The 16,342-nt window shown below is 47.5% G+C and overlaps 1 protein-coding gene across 7 annotated transcripts; it reads right to left on the bottom strand.

Annotated features, from left to right (window-relative positions):
- Positions 1-239: 239 nt before the first annotated feature.
- Positions 240-15,826, bottom strand: Ntan1 (N-terminal asparagine amidase). Of its 7 annotated transcripts, none has more exons than XM_029470327.2 (10): positions 15,277-15,435; positions 8,345-8,366; positions 8,124-8,189; positions 7,753-7,861; positions 6,175-6,248; positions 4,712-4,765; positions 4,153-4,206; positions 3,371-3,468; positions 895-1,008; positions 240-552 (listed from the first exon to the last, which is right to left on the bottom strand). In XM_029470327.2, exons 1-10 carry the CDS (start codon positions 15,355-15,357, stop codon positions 376-378), a joined length of 849 nt encoding a protein of 282 aa, XP_029326187.1. In that variant the 5' UTR covers positions 15,358-15,435; the 3' UTR covers positions 240-375. The 7 variants fall into 7 exon arrangements, with proteins under 7 accessions (XP_029326187.1, XP_021041089.1, XP_029326189.1 ...); XM_021185430.2 differs by having other exon boundaries at positions 8,264-8,366; positions 15,277-15,429; XM_029470329.2 differs by lacking the exon at positions 895-1,008 and having other exon boundaries at positions 8,264-8,366; positions 15,277-15,820.
- Between the last annotated feature and the right edge of the window lie 516 nt (positions 15,827-16,342).

The following is a 16,342-nucleotide window of genomic DNA, read 5'->3' as shown; positions in this document are numbered from 1 at the left end:
CTGGTCTCCCGGGAGCCTGGGAAGGTCAAAGCACAACTGTTTCTTTCTGAACCTAGCGACATGTTTCCTAGAACAGAGCAGTTTTGACAGGAAGTTTCTAAAAGTAACTTTTGAATAAGGAGTTTTCTCGACCAACTTGTCTCTGAAGGCTCTGCCAATGAAGCCAGTGGTCTTGCCTCTCTCCCTCACTGCTGAGGAAATGTGGACTTTTTGGTGCCGCAAAAAGTCATCTAAACAAATTGCCTTTGCCAAAATAAGATTTTATTTTGAAAGACAGTAAGGAAGGAAGAAGTAAAAGTGTGCAGGTGTAGATTCCAAACCAGCAACCATCTTTATCAGGTGAAGATGAATTCTTCAGTAAACTCTGATCTGATGTCAGCTCCCTGGAGAGATCTTTTCCCACAAGCCATCTTTATTTTTTTTGTAGAGGAGAGCTTTATTTCCAGGAAAGAGTATATTCTCTGGAGATGGGAATTTTTTTAAAAACATCAAGGTAGATCTAATATGTTCAACAAAGTGGGGGGGCTCAGCCAGAGGAGACGTGGAAAGGCTCTGAAAAGACAAGATGGTGGATGTGAGAGGGCCAGGCTGACCTCTCATTCAACATCAGAGTAGCCTTGGGCTGCGTACACATTTACTGGGCTAGTTTCAGTGTGGTGTCTCTGTACATCTGGGGAAACACACACTGCATTGCTTACTGCTTCAACTGTATAAACAGCTGCCAGGATGTTACTAATCCCCCACTCCATAAAGGAAATAGAGACTGCCAGTGGCAACAGATAAGTCACTCTCAGCCATCGAGGAGAAGCAGCTTTAGCTGGCCTAACCCTTTTTTCTTACAGATGGGAACCAGGGTGCAGAGACTTAAGGTTTAGCCGACCTGTAAACTCTCACCTCTAGGATTTGCTTGTCATCTTGCTGCAACCAGAAATCCACATGTGGGAATGGCGTCCAGGAACACGGGCCTATTCGAAGTTGTTCTGTCTTTGCATCATAAATGCTAATCATCTAAAAGAACCATTTCCATGACAAGCTGTAAGGACACTGCCCTACCACTGCTGTAGTCTAGTTCCAAGGTTGTCTGTCCCCTTAGCTAATAAGCGCACATCGACCTCCCGTAACAACAAGGCTGCCACCACCAAATGCTTCCCTGTGCGCTGCCAGTGTTTACTTTTGATGACAAGCCTACAAGAAGACAACATGCTGTCCTTTCAGGGGAAGCTGATGGTGAGAAAAGTCTCAGGTCACATGTCCAGTGAGCAGCAACAGTGCCTCAAAGTCAGGTAGGTCTGACTAAACCCTGTATTCCTCATGGCTACACAGAATACCACAGCTCCTTATTACTACCCCAAGCAAGTAGTCATCATGTCACATAAAACAGTTCACAGTGCCCAAGTAAGACAGCTCATACCTGCCATCAAACACTCAGGAGGCTAAGGCTGAACCAGAGGAAGATCACTTTGGGTTCCAGGACAGCCTGGATGACAGTGAGGCCTTGTCTCACAAAAGGAATAAAAGAAAGGTCTGGGTCTTTTGCTTTTGTTGCTGTTTGTCTTATTTTTGAGACAGGGACTGACTGTGGTAGACCAGGCTGGCCTTTAAACTTTGGGATCTTCCTGCCTTAAAAGTGTGCACCACCAAGCCGGGCGTAGTGGCGCACGCCTTTAATCCCAGAACTTGGGAGGCAGAGGCAGGCGGATTTCTGAGTTCAAGGACAGCCAGGGCTACACAGAGAAACCCTGTCTCGGAAAAACCAAAAAGAAAAAAAAAAAAAAAAAATGTGTGCACCACCATACCTCCCCTGGTTTTATGTTCTGCAGTAGGATCTCACATAGCTTGGGCTGATCTCGACTCCCAAATGTGGGATCACAGGTGTGTATCCCATCACAACCAGCTCTGTGGAAGCTGATTGGCCATTCCTTGAATTCCCAAATCATGCCAGTGGGAATTTTCAGTTTTGAGAAGGGTACTCAATATTCTAATTATTAACTAAATAACAAAATGAATCCTAAAGTAAGTTCCAGGCTACCCTGGGCTACTGCGGTGGCCCTCTGTCTCAAAAAAAAAAAAAAAAAAACCAAAACCACCAAGCTGGTCATGGTAGTTAATAATCCCATCACTTGGTGGAGGCTGATGCAGGAGACTTGCCACAGTTCCAAGACACCCTAGGCTACATAGCAAAACCATATCAAATGCAAAGTTTTTAAAGACAAGATTAGGACTCCTGAAAATTATTAAGAGACTGGCAAAACAAATGTCTGTCTCTGAACATTTTACTGAGATGTTAGCACTACACAAACAAGCAGACTTTGGAGCTTGCTGGAGCATGGGTTGCTGGCACATACTTGAGACCAGGCACCTGTGCCCTGTGTCTTCAGTTGTTTTTTAAGACAGAGACAGGACCTCCCGCTGAAGTTGAAACTACATATTCAGCAAGACTGGCTGGCTAGAAACCTCAATCGTCAGCCTGTCTGTCTCTTCCCCAGTACTAGGACTGGAAGCATGCACAGCACACTCAGCTTCTCATGTCAGTGCTACGGATCATGTTTACATGTTACATAGGATCGTGTTTGGCTTGACATCCCAGGCTGGCCTCTACCTCACAGCAATCCACCTGGATATCTCCTGAGTGTTTAGATTAAAACTGTGTGCCAGGCTCATTCTGTACATTGTAAATTTTTCTAGCTTCTACCAATTCTTCAGATGGGATGAATATTAAGCATCCTAGAGACCAAGACACAGTTGTACACTTGTGTAATCCCAGCCTGGGAAATGTTGAAGCTGTTACATAACAAGCTCTTATCTAAAAATAAAAGGGCCTAGGCTAAAAGTGCTCGGTGACAAAGCACTTAGCCAGCATATGTTGAGTAGCATCTTGAATCCATCCCTAGCACTACTAAAAACAAGGGAAAATATAGTGCCCTAAGGAAGTTAAACTTTTAAACTAAGTGACTCACCGAACTACTACTCCTTGGTCACTTCTGTCCTTACCATCCTCTCTATGGGAAGAGGTCCCAGGCTGGCTGTTACTGTCTCTTTTATCTTCCAAGGAGAGAACTAGTGTCTGGCACTTAGAACCTCTTAACTTTTTTTTTTTTTTTTTTTTGATTTTTCGAGACAGGGTTTCTCTGTGTAGCCCTGGCTGTCCTGGAACTCACTCTGTAGACCAGGCTGGCCTCAAACTCAGAAATCCACCTGCCTCTGCCTTCCAAGTGCTTGGATTAAAGGCATGTGCCACCACTGCCAGGCAAACCTCTTAACTCTTGAGGAAGTGGGCTGGGTAAGGAGGTGGCCATAGCTTTTCTCAGGTCTAAAAACTTGAGGCTCTTGGGGTTCCCTCTTTCTCCCACAAAAATAGGCTCCCACTCACTGGGCCTCCTGCTAAAGCTCTTGCAGCACGCAGTTGCTCCTCTGGGCCACGATCTTGAAAGGAAGCTCTGTAAATCTCTGCAGTTTTAATGTTGACAGCTGCAAGGGACAAGGGAGTGGCTTTAAATCAACAAAGATCCAAATCAGCCTTCACGTTTCTAGCACTCCACATAAGCAGCAGAAACAGAAAAGAACGGGAGGGATCTGAAGAGAGTCTGAAGTGCTGACAACCTCTGGACCAGCACAGAGGGAAGAACAGCCCCAGACCTGCTCTGGACTCTTGGGGCATGTGGTCTCAGAACTCTGCTGTGACCATAGACACTTGTGAGGCTGCAAAGTGACAGAGAATAAAATAAGAAGTGCCTGTGTGCTCACCACCCAGCTAGCTAAACAAGGATACACCAGAAGCCCTTTGCAATTTGCTAGCCTCAGAACTGAAGAGAGGAGGACCCTGGGCTTCCTTACTTCATTCCCAGAATATATAGAGATCCAAATACCTCACACCTTCCCCATGAGCACTGGCTAGGAAAAAAAAAAAAAAAAGCCAGACACCCCCCACCAGTGACATGTGACACTGTGACATGTGACACTGTGCTGCAGGAATGCATGTGGGGTGTGCATAACCTGTGCTGTACACTGGCATTAACAGCCTCACAGTTAAAAGGTTAGTCAAGGTTGGCCTCTTGCCCAGGGTTTCCAAACTCACCAACAGACCTTTAACCTAACACAGTCTGCTATGCCCACATGCACACCATATAACCCTCGGATACAAACGCCACTTACCGATGCCATAAATAATTGGAAAGTGATTTTCATTTTCTTCCCGGTCATTTAACTCTAAGAAACAAAGGGAAGTAGAAGCACTAAGCAGTTGTTCCTCATAGAGGAGAAGCTCAGTCAGTGCAGAGCCCCAGGGGGCACTGGCCAGCCCTGCCCGCCCAGGAACAGAGAAAACAGACAGCAGTGCCTCTGCAGAAACAGCATGAACATCCAGGTCAGTTGGGTAGGACCCGGTGGCAAGACGTCTACCTAGTGATAAGGAGTAGTGGGCACAAGGCATCCAATAGGTGACAGTGTCTTCTGAGTGTCTTCTACAATTTCTATCCTATTGTAAGAAGGGTATAGACAGGGCTGGAGAGATGGCTCGGCAGTTAAGAGCACTGACTGCTCTTCCAAAGGTCCTGAGTTCAATCCCCAGCAACCACACGGTGGCTCGCAACCATCTGTAATGGGATCTGAATACATCAACGGTGTACTCACATAAAAAAATAAATCTTAAAAAAATTACAGACAAAAACTTCCTGAGCCCTTATACCCCTTTGGGAAATGTAGCAGAACTTACCTGTTACACATAATGTCACTAAGTGAATGTCATCATCCTGTTTGTCAAATTCACCTACAATTGATGTCAAAAAAGTGCCCAAGTTAACAGGGATAAGTGAATGTGGTTAATATATATATATCATGAAAACCTCCTAGTAGGGTCCTGGGCTATAGCTCAACTGACACAGTAATTCCTAGCATGCTCAGGGTCCTGGGTTCAAATCCCTAGCACTACAGAAACAGGCATGGTGCCACAATTCAATTTCAAGTCCAGTCTGTGCTGCATGAAATCCTGTCTCAAAAGGGGCTACGTGAGAGTAAGGTTAGGCCAGCAAGATGGCGAAATATGTAAAGGCTCTTGCAATCTCTGTTCCGTATATGGACCCACTCCCCCAAGTTGGCCTCACCTCCATGCTCAAGCTATACGGTATACATGGGACCTAATGCTCACATGCACTTAAATGAAAAAGAAAAAAAAAAGTCATAACAGAGACAACAATACACCAGACACATCATATAGTTTTATATTCTGGTTGCTTTTGTTAGACACAGGTTCCCTTCCCACCCCACTCCAACCCTGTCCCATGCAATTCAAACTTCTTAATAAGGTATATTTGACACAGGTCTCACTACATAGCCCTGGCTGCCCCGAACTTAGTAAATACATCAACCAGGCCAACCTGAAACTCAGATCCACCTGCCTCAGCCTCCCAGAGCGCTAGGATTAAAGAGATATTCTACCATACCAAGCTTTCAAAAGTGTTTTTTGTTGGTCTCATTGTGTAGCTCAGGCTGTTTAGGAATAAACAGCCTTCTGCCTCACTCACTTTCCTCCCAAGTGTTGGACTGCAAGCATGGACTCCACGCCTGGTTCGTAGGTAACAGCTCCTAGTAGATTTGTAACTCTTCTCAGGACACTGGGTGTTCCCTGTTGTCAGAGCTATCATATTGCTCATCTGTGGGTCAGAATCCCTGAGCAAATGTTTGGTTTTTTACATTTTCTTACTTGTGTGTACTCGCTGTGAAGCATGTAAGAAGGTCAGAGGTCAATTTACAGGAGTCGAGTTTCTTCCAAAGATCGACTGTCAGGCTTGGTGGGAAGTACCTTTACCCACTGAGCCATCCTGCCAGCCTCTCTCTGTGCACACTTTAGATGATTTTCTTAGAATGGATTCTAAGAAGGGGAATGAACCTTTAAAAGGCTTGAGCCACAATGCCAGGTTCCTCGATGGCAGGCTGCTCCGAGGTATGTGTGAATATCTATTACACAACCGATACATAACCGTGTCTTCTCTTGTACTGATCTAACAGAAAAGGCTATCATTGCTGTTTTCATTTTCTCAAGATTACAAAGACCACTCCTGCCAGAAGAGTAATTCTGTTTCTATACAGCTCAGAGTATGTACTCCCCAAGAATTCATTAGCTCCTGTTTTAAAAAAGCATCTTTGACAGTTTGTAATTGTAGTGGGGGATGAACTCACTAAGAAGCTGATGAGTAAGTTTCTGTGACAGCTGCCTGTCATCACTGAAGCCTCCCACAAGATGTACTTCCAGCCTGCCAAGAGAGGTACAGTGATCAGAGTTAGGACAAGACATGACTGTGCTGGTTTGAAGGTGATATTTAGCTAGTGGCTCCCCTGAACAGACACAACAGGCTTCTGTGTCTTCTCACAGCAGATGATGAAAGTACTTGTGGGCATGATGGGGCGCCATGTGATGTTGCCAAGGCTAGTAACAAGGCTGTCACCCAGGGTCCTCAGTGCAGTGTCACCTGGCCACCCACATGGAATACGCTAGAATTTCTCAGTACCTCTACCAAAGAGCATCTGGGCTGTGGCTACCATGGCTTTGCCACCGCTCCTACCAGGCTGGCCTCGATATCCACAATAACTAAACATTGTCTGCAAGCAGACCAGACAGTTATGTTCTGAGAACCCTTGTGGCTAGCCTGGGCCAAAGCAAAAGGAAAAGGCAATTTTAGAACCACACAAGTCAAAAAGCCTGTGAAGCTCACCAGCCTATGACACAGACCCAGCCACAGGTTTAAGTTTTAAAAAGGGCTCAGCGCCAACACAGTTAGCATATGCAAGGCCCAGCATTCAATATCTAGCATATATATATGTATATATAGTTTAAACTTGGTTTGTATTTAAGGCTAGCCTCAAACTAAGACATCCTTCTGCCTCTGCCTCCCAATACTGAAATCAAAGGTGTGCTATCATACCTTCTCCCCATTTTTTAATTTACTTATTGCACTATAAAGCTGACCAATAGTGTCCCCAAGACCCTAAGTACCTGTGTATGACTGTACTAGTTCCTTCAAAGCTACCAAGAAAATAAGAGCCAAGTGTAGTAACAGAGCAAGTGGACCAGTTATGTGAGCAAGTGGGTCACAGGCCAGAACTTAACTAGCTTTGTGGCTCTGGTAAATGGCCATGTGTCACAGGGTAAGGATGAAATGCTGAGGGACAGTTAGTTCGGGCTGGTTCTTACCCTACATCCTTGCTCAAATTGTTGGCCTGCTGAAGTGTGTAGCATTGTCATGCTCAGCTGACCCTGCTGCCTTCTTTAGTCCTTCCTACACATTTACTCACCTGCCTGCTTTATTTAGAGTATGAACACTGAGCCTACACTGAACAGGAAGTTCTTGGCCCCAAGAACAAGTGGCTCCCACAGAAATACCCCTTGAATAGGCCACAACACTTTAATACTTGACATATAAAGATCCCAACATTATACAAGTTCAAAGCCAAACTCAGTTTAAAATTGAGCACAGAAGCCCGACATATAATCCTATCATTATGGAGACCAGGGCGAGAAGATCATGAGTTCAAGGCCAGACTACATAGTAAGCCCTGTCCAACAAAAAGTCCAGTGCTGGCTTGTTCCTCCTGTCTAACCATCCATCCATTCATCTATCTACCCATCCATCCTTCTAGTCTTCCATCCACCCACCCAGCCACCCACCCATGCAGTCAGTGTAGACACCAGCCATGCTCATGGTGTACAAGCCCAGGGCATCCCCCACAGTGTCCATACAGCAACAGCATGGTACTGACCTTCCACACTCAGCAGGTTCAGAGAAGGATTTTATGGAGCTCATTATCAAGGGGACTTCAGCTTTGGTGTCAGATCCATCACAATGTGTCAGGCAGGTTGCCCCATTTCCTGGAAAACAAGGGTAAAAGAAGTTATTCTTTCTATTCTGGCAAGTGAGACATGTAGACCACCTCATCTTTAGGCACCCTGTAAGAAAACTGAAAGACTCCATGCTGCCCAGCCAACCCATCTGACCAGGGCACCAGGGAGACGCGATGCAGGCAAGAAAGATTTGGCTTCGCATTTTACTAGGAAACTCAGTGAGAAAGTCAGTGGTTCCATGTGGCTGGGATGGTTTAACAAAGAGTCTCCTTCACCTCTGTCATCATACCTGTATGTCTCAGGACTACAATGTGACAAGTGGTAGCATCATCAGAACCCAGAATGGAGACGGAGCCTGTTTGAAAAAGAAATAACATGAAATACCCAGTAGCTTTCGGATACGGCCCAATGCGCTGCTTCCTAACCTACCATCCTTTGGGGAGGTCACTGCAAGCTCTCTTTGCTGAACATACAGAAGGCCCTGGGGTCCCACTTGTTGAACAGACTGACCTCTGAGAAGTCTGGCTCTTTCCTGTTTAATTGAAACAGAATAAAATAGTGGTGTGAATTAGTAAGGCTTAAAGATCTAGAGAGGTGGAGAGAGCCAGTGTGTACTCAGAAGTGGGAGACAGGCCACATGTCTGAACTGGGCTGCACTGGCAACAGAAGGCTGATGCAGAAAGGCAGCAGCAACAGTCCTTCTGACTAAACAACATGTGACACAGATCCCAGTACCCAGGAGAGAGGGGCCAATCCTTCACCGAGTTCAAGAGTCAAAATTAAGAGACCTTAATTTTGCTGTCTCTGTCTGTCTGTCTGTCTGTCTGTCTGTCTGTCTGTCTGTCTGTGTCTGCCTACTCCTCTCGCCACAGTAATTCAGTAGTTCGGGCTGCCTTTACCCTGCCCACTCTATCCTCCTACCTCATGAATGCTGTGATTATAGGTGTGCATCACCATTTTACAAGTGTAAGAAAATCTGAGCCAGGAGTGGTGGTTCATGCCTATAATCTGAGCACTGGAAATTACAACACAGCGAGACTGAGGCTGGCTTGTCATGGTAGGAAACACAGTCATCCCAACACTCAGGAGGCAGAGGCCAGCCTGGGCACGTACTTATGTGTGGGGGGAGGTGACACACTACTGGAATGAATTCTACTTTCCACCGTGCAATAAGCAAGTCTCGTCATGTGTCAGTACCCTGCACCTGCTTCAGCCCTGCACTCACCTCTACTCACCTCTGTGAGAGGTGTGCATATGAGAGGTGTGCATGTGTGAGAGGTGTGCATATGAGAGGTGAGCATGTATGAGAGGTGTGCATGTGTGAGAGGTGTGCATGTGTCAGGTGTGCATGTGTCAGGTGTGCATGAGTGAGAGGTGTGCACATGAGAGGTGTGCATGTGTGAGAGGTGTGCATGTGTGAGAGGTGTGCATGAGTGAGAAGTGTGCATGTGTGAGAGGTGTGCATGTGTGAGAGGTGTGCATGTGTGAGGTGTGCATGTGTCAGGTGTGCATGAGAGGTGTCCACATGAGAGGTGTGCATGTGTGAGAGGTGTGCATGTGTGAGGTGTGTATGTGTGAGAGGTGTGCATGTGTGAGAGGTGTGCATGAGTGAGAAGTGTGCATGTGTGAGAGGTGTGCATGAGTGAGAAGTGTGCATGTGTGAGAGGTGTGCATGTGTGAGAGGTGTGCATGAGTGAGAAGTGTGCATGAGTGAGAAGTGTGCATGTGTGAGAGGTGTGCATGAGTGAGAAGTGTGCATGTGTGAGAGGTGTGCATGTGTGAGAGGTGTGCATGAGTGAGAAGTGTGCATGTGTGAGAGGTGTGCATGTGTGAGAGGTGTGCATGTGAGAAGTATGCATATGAAAGGTGTGCATGAGTGAGAGGTGTGCATATGAGAGGTGAGCATGTATGAGAGGTGTGCATGTGTGAGAGGTGTGCATGTGTGAGAGGTGTGCATATGAGAGGTGTGCATGTGTGAGAGGTGTGCATGAGTGAGAGGTGTGCATGAGTGAGAGGTGTGCACATGAGAGGTGTGCATGTGTGAGAGGTACACACATCACGGTGTACATATATGTGCTCCTGGAAGCCAGAGATCAGTGTCATATGCCTTCCTCTATTACTTTGTCTCTTATTTCTGTTTTCCTTTGTGTGTGCATACACATACACATGTGTGAGGTACCACATACCTGGCTTGCACATGGAGGCCAGAGGGCAACCCTTAGATATTAGCTTTCTCTAGCATGTATGGTCCAGACACCAATCGTGGTCATTGGGCTTGACAGCAAGCGTTTACCATGTAGCCATCCTGACTGCCCTGCCTTAGTGTTTTGAAACCGAATCTCTCACTGATCCTGGGGCTCACAGTTTTGTCTAGACTGGCTGGTCACCCAGCACCCGGATCCATGCTCCACCCCTTGGCACTGGGATTACATAAGCACTCTGAAGCCTTTTATGTGGGTGCTGGGATCCAAACTCAGGTCCCTGTGCTTGCCCCGCAAGCATGTCATTCACAGAGTCAAGCTTTCTGTCCCATACTTCCTAAAGTAGCTGTGGCCCACCTGCCACAGTGTCTCATATTTCTTTGTATTTAATCCATGTGCACTCAAGTGTCTCTCAGTCCCTTCCTTTCCCAGTGACCTGGGAATGGCACTGCTTTTTTTTTTAAAGATGTATTTGTCTTATGTATATGAGTACACCATTGTTCTCCTCAGACACACCAGAAGAGGGCATCAGATCCCATTACAGATGGTTGTGAGCCACCATGTGGTTACTGGGAATTGAACTCAGGACCTCTGGAAGAGCAGTCAATGCTCTTAACCACTGAGCCACCTCTCCAGCCCAACACTGCTTTTTATGTTTGAGATCAGCAAACGTTTCTGTCAGAATGACTAGATGAAAAGCCTAAAGGTTGGCTCTTCTTCCAGAGGTCCTGAGTTCAATTCCCAGCAACCACATGGTGGCTCACAACCATCTGTAATAGGATCTGATGCCCTCCTCTGGCATGTCCGAATAAATAAATCTTAAAAAAAAAAAAAAAAAAAAAAAGAAAAGAAAAAAGGAAAAAAAAAAAAAGAAAAGAAAAGAAAGAAGAAAAGCCTAAAGGTTAAGGGTCTCTAGTTACACAGTGAAAGAGCCAGAGATGGATGTGGTTGTGTTCTAATAAAATGTGACAGGTACCGGGCTGTGGTGGCACACGCCTTTAATCCCAGCACTCAGGAGGCAGAGGCAGGCAGATTTCTGAGTTTGAGGCCAGCCTGGTCTACAGAGTGAGTTCCAGGACAGCCAGGGCTACACAGAGAAACCCTGTCTCAAAAAACAAAAAAAACAAAACAAAACAAAAAAAGTGACAGGTGACATGGAAATTTGAATTCATGTAATTTACTGTTACAAAATATTCCTTTCACTTCTTCTGCCAGTCTATCTTAGACGTAGGCATTTGTCTAGCATGTTTGTGGCCAGTGAGAAAAGAAGAGTTCTTATCTGCAATTCTGAGGACCAGCCCACACCTCTTACCCTTCTGCTATGTACATCTTTCCCTTCCAATGGCACTTTTCTTTTTTTCTTTCTTTCTTTTTTTTTTTTTTTTTTTTCCGAGACAGGGTTTCTCTTTATAGCCTGGCTGTCCTGGAACTCACTTTGTAGACCAGGCTGGCCTTGAACTCAGAAATCCGCCCGCCTCTGCCTCCCGAGTGCTGGGATTAAAGGTGGGCACTTTTCTTTAAATGTGAAAGTACCTGCTCTACAGTGAAGCGCGGGGTATAAACCAAATTAATAGCAGGAAGTCTGGGTGTGGCTTAGTGGCAGGGGTGTGGAGTGGGAGGTCCTGGGCTCCATCCCCAGCACAGCACAGAAAACTCTAAAAAAACAGCAGAAGCCAACACACAGTGAGTGAGTGCATCGGGCCACTCATGAGTGCCAAGCCCCAAGTTTCTGACTGCTGTCTACCCTGGAACATATTGTGTAATCCCCAAATGGCCTATCTCAGCATACTAACAGCTAATGCTTACGGGGCCTCTCCACATGTGCTCAGTTAAGATTTTGTATTAGCAGCCCCACATTGCAAGGGGCTACTGTACTGAATTACACAACAAAGTGAAAAGCAGACGGCAGGGTTCCAATCCTAACTTCTTTTTAAGCTTGGGGCCTAGGACAGTCACACTGTGTCACGGTTCTATTGCTGTGAAGAAACACCATGCAAAGGCAACTCTTATTTAAAAAAGAAAAAGAAGCCTTTGATTGGGGCCTTGCTGAGAAGCACACAGGCATGCTGTTAAAAGCAATAGTTGAGAGAGTTTTGCAGCAGAGAGACACTGGGTCTGGCATGGGCTTTTGAAACCTCCAAACCCACCCTCCTATTCATTCCCAGACAGTTTTACTATGAGCTCAAACATATGAGCCTATGTGGGCCAGTCTCACTTAAACCACCACACTGTGTCTGATCCTCACAGCCCTCAACCTAGTAAATAAGAGCAAAGATACTCTCATTGGGCACAGCATGGGGCCTTCTACTGTGGTTGACCAATGGGTGCCTAAAATCAGACAGCAGTAAACCCAGACATACTGGGGAAGGAGTTTAACAGTAGCAATATGGGATTGCCCTAACAACAGGCTATGATGAAAGGTGTTTCAAACTTCCTAGCCAGCATGGTGGCATCTGCCTGTGAGGCTTCGAAGATCATGAGTTGGTGATCAGCTGAGTGAGACCTCTCATGAAAGAAGGGAGGATGGGGAGACATGCACATGACAGTTAAGTGTTCTGGAATTTTCCATCTAAAATGTTCAGGCTGTAGTTGCCCAAGGAAGGGTAACTGCAGGAAACGGGGAGGGGGATACTAATGAGGCTTATGACTCACTGGGGCTGTGTGCTCATAGAACACGGATACATGAAAGACATACAGGAAGCCAGGCATGGTGGTGCAAGCCTTTAATCCTAGAATTTGGGAGGCAGAGGTAGGCATATCTCTGTGTTCCAGGACAGCCAGGGATACAAAGAGAAACCCTGTCTCACACTACCAGCACCACCACCACTACCCCCAGAAAGAGAAAAAGAAAGGAAGGAAGGAGAGAAAGGAGAGAAAGAAAGAAAGGAAAAGAAGAGAAAAGAAAGAGGGAAGGAGGAAGAAAGAAAGAGAAAGGAAAGGACAGGGCACACAGGAATAAGCCAGCCATGGTAGTTTATAGTTTACACTTGCAATCCTAGAACTTACAAGGCTGAGACATACATGAGTGTGTGGAAGGCCAGCCTGGGCTATACAGTGAAACTGTATCAGAAAAACCAAACCAAACCAAACAAGACAATATACAGTAAGCTGTCATTCAAAAAGTAGATCATGAGTGGAGAGGGGAACTGCAGTCAGGATGTAATATATAAGAGAATAATTTTCTTATAACTTTTTATTTTTTTGGTTTTTCGAGACAGGGTTTCTCTGTATAGCCCTGGCTGTCCTCGAACTCACTTTGTAGATCAGACTGGCCTTGAACTCAGAAATCCACCTGCCTCTGCCTTCCGAGTGCTGGAATTAAAGGCATGTGCCACCACATCCGGCTGAGAATAATTTTTTTTTAATGTATCATGATGGGCACATTGGATAATAACTCTAATCAAAGTATCACTGAAGTAAGAGGTCTCAAGGCATTCTCAGTCAGCTTGTCTCTCTAAAAAGAAAAGGGGGACAGGGCTCACACAGAGAGGATGCTGCAGTAGTTAAAACTGCTGTGGGAAACCTACCAGAAGTGGGGTCCCAGCACTCACAAGCCAAGACTCCCACACATGCCTGTAACCCCAACTCTGAGGTGCATGAGGCAAGAGGATGGCTAGGGCTTGCTCCATTACAGCCTAGCTAAGACACATATTCAGGGAGAGACCATGACTCAAAGGAATTGCACACAGTGGAGAGCCAGGTGCTCGATGCCACCTTCTGGCCTCCCTGTGCACGCGCATGCAAACTCACCTATGTGCACATACATTCACACAGATAAGTACAAAAAGATCCGCATGTGCTAGTGCACTTCTTTAACGCCAGCATGTGTGACGGAGGAGAGAGAAGAGCTCAGAGCCAGACGCCAGCCTACACAGTGAGGTTCCAGAGCTACACAGACCCCACCCCAAATCTTTTTAAACAGTGGATTGCCTAGCATATAAATAAAGTAGGGAAGGCAGAGGCAAGTAGATTTCAGAGTTTGAGGCCAGAATGGTCTACAGAGCAAGTTCAGTACAGCCAAGGCTCCACAGAGAAATCCTGTATCAAAAACAAAATTGAACCAAAACTTAGAAGAATGGTTGTGACCAAGGACTGATTTTCTACTTTCCTCTACAGAGCCTTCATATCATCCCCTAAGGCAAGTGGGCATGAAGTTCTTACTCCAACTGCTCCCCTGGCCTCTGTGTGCAGCCCTCTTTGCCCTCTTCACTGGGGGCCTCCCTGGCCCCACTTCCCTGCTCTTGAAAGCCAACTCTCCACTTTGCATCCTTTCTGGGCTGCGTATCCCTAAATAAACCAAACCCTTGCTTCCCGAGACACCACCCCACATCACCTCATCTCTGCCTCCTCGTGTAATGTGCTGCGTGGCCACTAAAACTACAAGTTTCAGACACAGGAGAGAGTCTCCTAAATCCTTGAAGTGCTGGAACTTTTCTTGTGTTGTTTCTGGCTTCATCGACACAGTGTACAGTGCCTAGCCCGATTTGTAGGAGCCAGTATTAGGATCAGTCTGTCTTGAAATTCAAGTTAACAGTCACAGTCTCCCTGTCCTGTAGTTCTCAGGGGTCATTCTGCCCATATACTTACCCAACAAATATTTGGTTAGCACAATGCCATCTGCTTTCAGGAAGCATTTGCTCCAGGAAGCAGATCCAGGGGAAGACAAAGCAAGTAAGCAGACAGAACCACAAACCCCACGGAGACTCAGAGGGAGCGTGGGCATCTTTCCTTCAAGGCTATAACTGACTAGGAAACAGGTCCCGTCCTAGACTGTACTATGTGAGATCCACGGACGGGCTGAGTCCAAACTAGTATGTGGGATACTTGGTTATCACTGCCTTCACTATGAGCCCTCTTTCAGAAGTCCCCACAAGGAAAGAACAAGACTCCATCAGGGAGCAGTCCTCCCGGACCCAGCAACTTCCAAACGAATCCCTTATTTCTGGCTAAAAAATAATCTGCGCCCCTCTACGCCTGGTGGGGGGGGGGGGCCGGAATGAGCGCGCAAAGAACTGGGACCCCTGCCCACACCTGTCTGCAGCTGGGTAATGCGGGGAGCCGCACGAGCGCCCCGATCTGCAGAGCCCGCCGAGTGTCCTCGCGCTATGTACGCGCTGTGCAACCTTCCGTAAGTCACCTTAACCTCTCTGGGCCTCGTCTCACCAGGTCCCTAGTGAAAGCGCGTCGGCGGCCGGGCTGCGGAGTTCCCACCCGTCCCGAAGGCCCGGGTAGGTCGCTCACCTCCAGAGGCGGGTGCGCCCGGACCAGCTCCACAGCCGACCGTGGCAGACGGACGCGCCGGCCGTCCACCAGCAGTGGCATCGTCTAGGCCGCCGCCAGGCCAAGTTAGGCGGCCACCGCCCCGCCCCGCCCCGCTTCGCTTCGCCCCGCCTCGGGCCATGCCACGCCCACCGTGAGCGCCGCGCCCACGGCGGACTCTGCCCGGATGTGTAGTCCAGGCGGACGTGGAGCAGCCCGAAGGGATCGAGGAGACGGACTAGTCCTTGGGCTGCTAGGCATCACGGGAGATGTAGTCCAAACTTTGTCGGCGTCCACTCACTACCCGCGTCCCTCCTGACTGGTGCCAGCAGCTGTAGTCGCAGAGACTTGGGCATTAGGGACACGGAAAGGAGAACCGCAAGGGAAGCCCCGCGCTTTGCGTCGCCCTGACCCCTGCCTCGGCCGAGTTGATTCGCAAAAGTTTAATCAGTCAACGTCCCTTTCAGCTGGCAGGCATAGTGCAGAAGGCGTGGGGAACGCGAGAATTGCGGCCCCAGCTGGCACCGCGGGGGCGTGGGCGCGGAAGAAACAGGGTCCTTACATATACCAGCTTTTGTTATATAACGCCTCCCTCCCCCCCCCCCCCAAGTTATCCCGGATTGGTTAATGAAGGTGCCTACAGCCTGCAGCTGGGCAGAAGTAGGAGGAGCTTGGGGTCTGACGCAGGGACCACAGGGAAGGAGAGCGGGAGTTTCTATTGGTGTACAATTCCACTAGGCTCAGGCCAAGAGCTACCCAGCAACAGCTCGTGTCATTGCCCGCTGCCCGCTCGCCAGGTGCAAGGCAGGTGTGACAGCAGCACCAGCATATACATGAGTCACTACCCCAGTTCTTTCACTCTCTATTCCCATGTGTTCTCAGGCAGCCTCTCTTCCCTCTCTTTCTCTCTTTGTCCTCTGCTTCTACCCCTTTCTATACCCCTACTCAATTCATCTTTATATTTGATGTCTCAACGTGTGATTCCTCTGGGGGATACTTTGACATGGGCCCGCCCACCGCATTATCCCGGAGCTTTATATTTCATAAG

Source organism: Mus caroli, unplaced genomic scaffold, assembly GCF_978045245.1.
Source record: "Mus caroli unplaced genomic scaffold, Mus_caroli_1 scaffold_17, whole genome shotgun sequence".
Taxonomy (NCBI): domain Eukaryota; kingdom Metazoa; phylum Chordata; class Mammalia; order Rodentia; family Muridae; genus Mus; species Mus caroli.
This window is presented reverse-complemented; position numbering and strand designations above follow the sequence as displayed.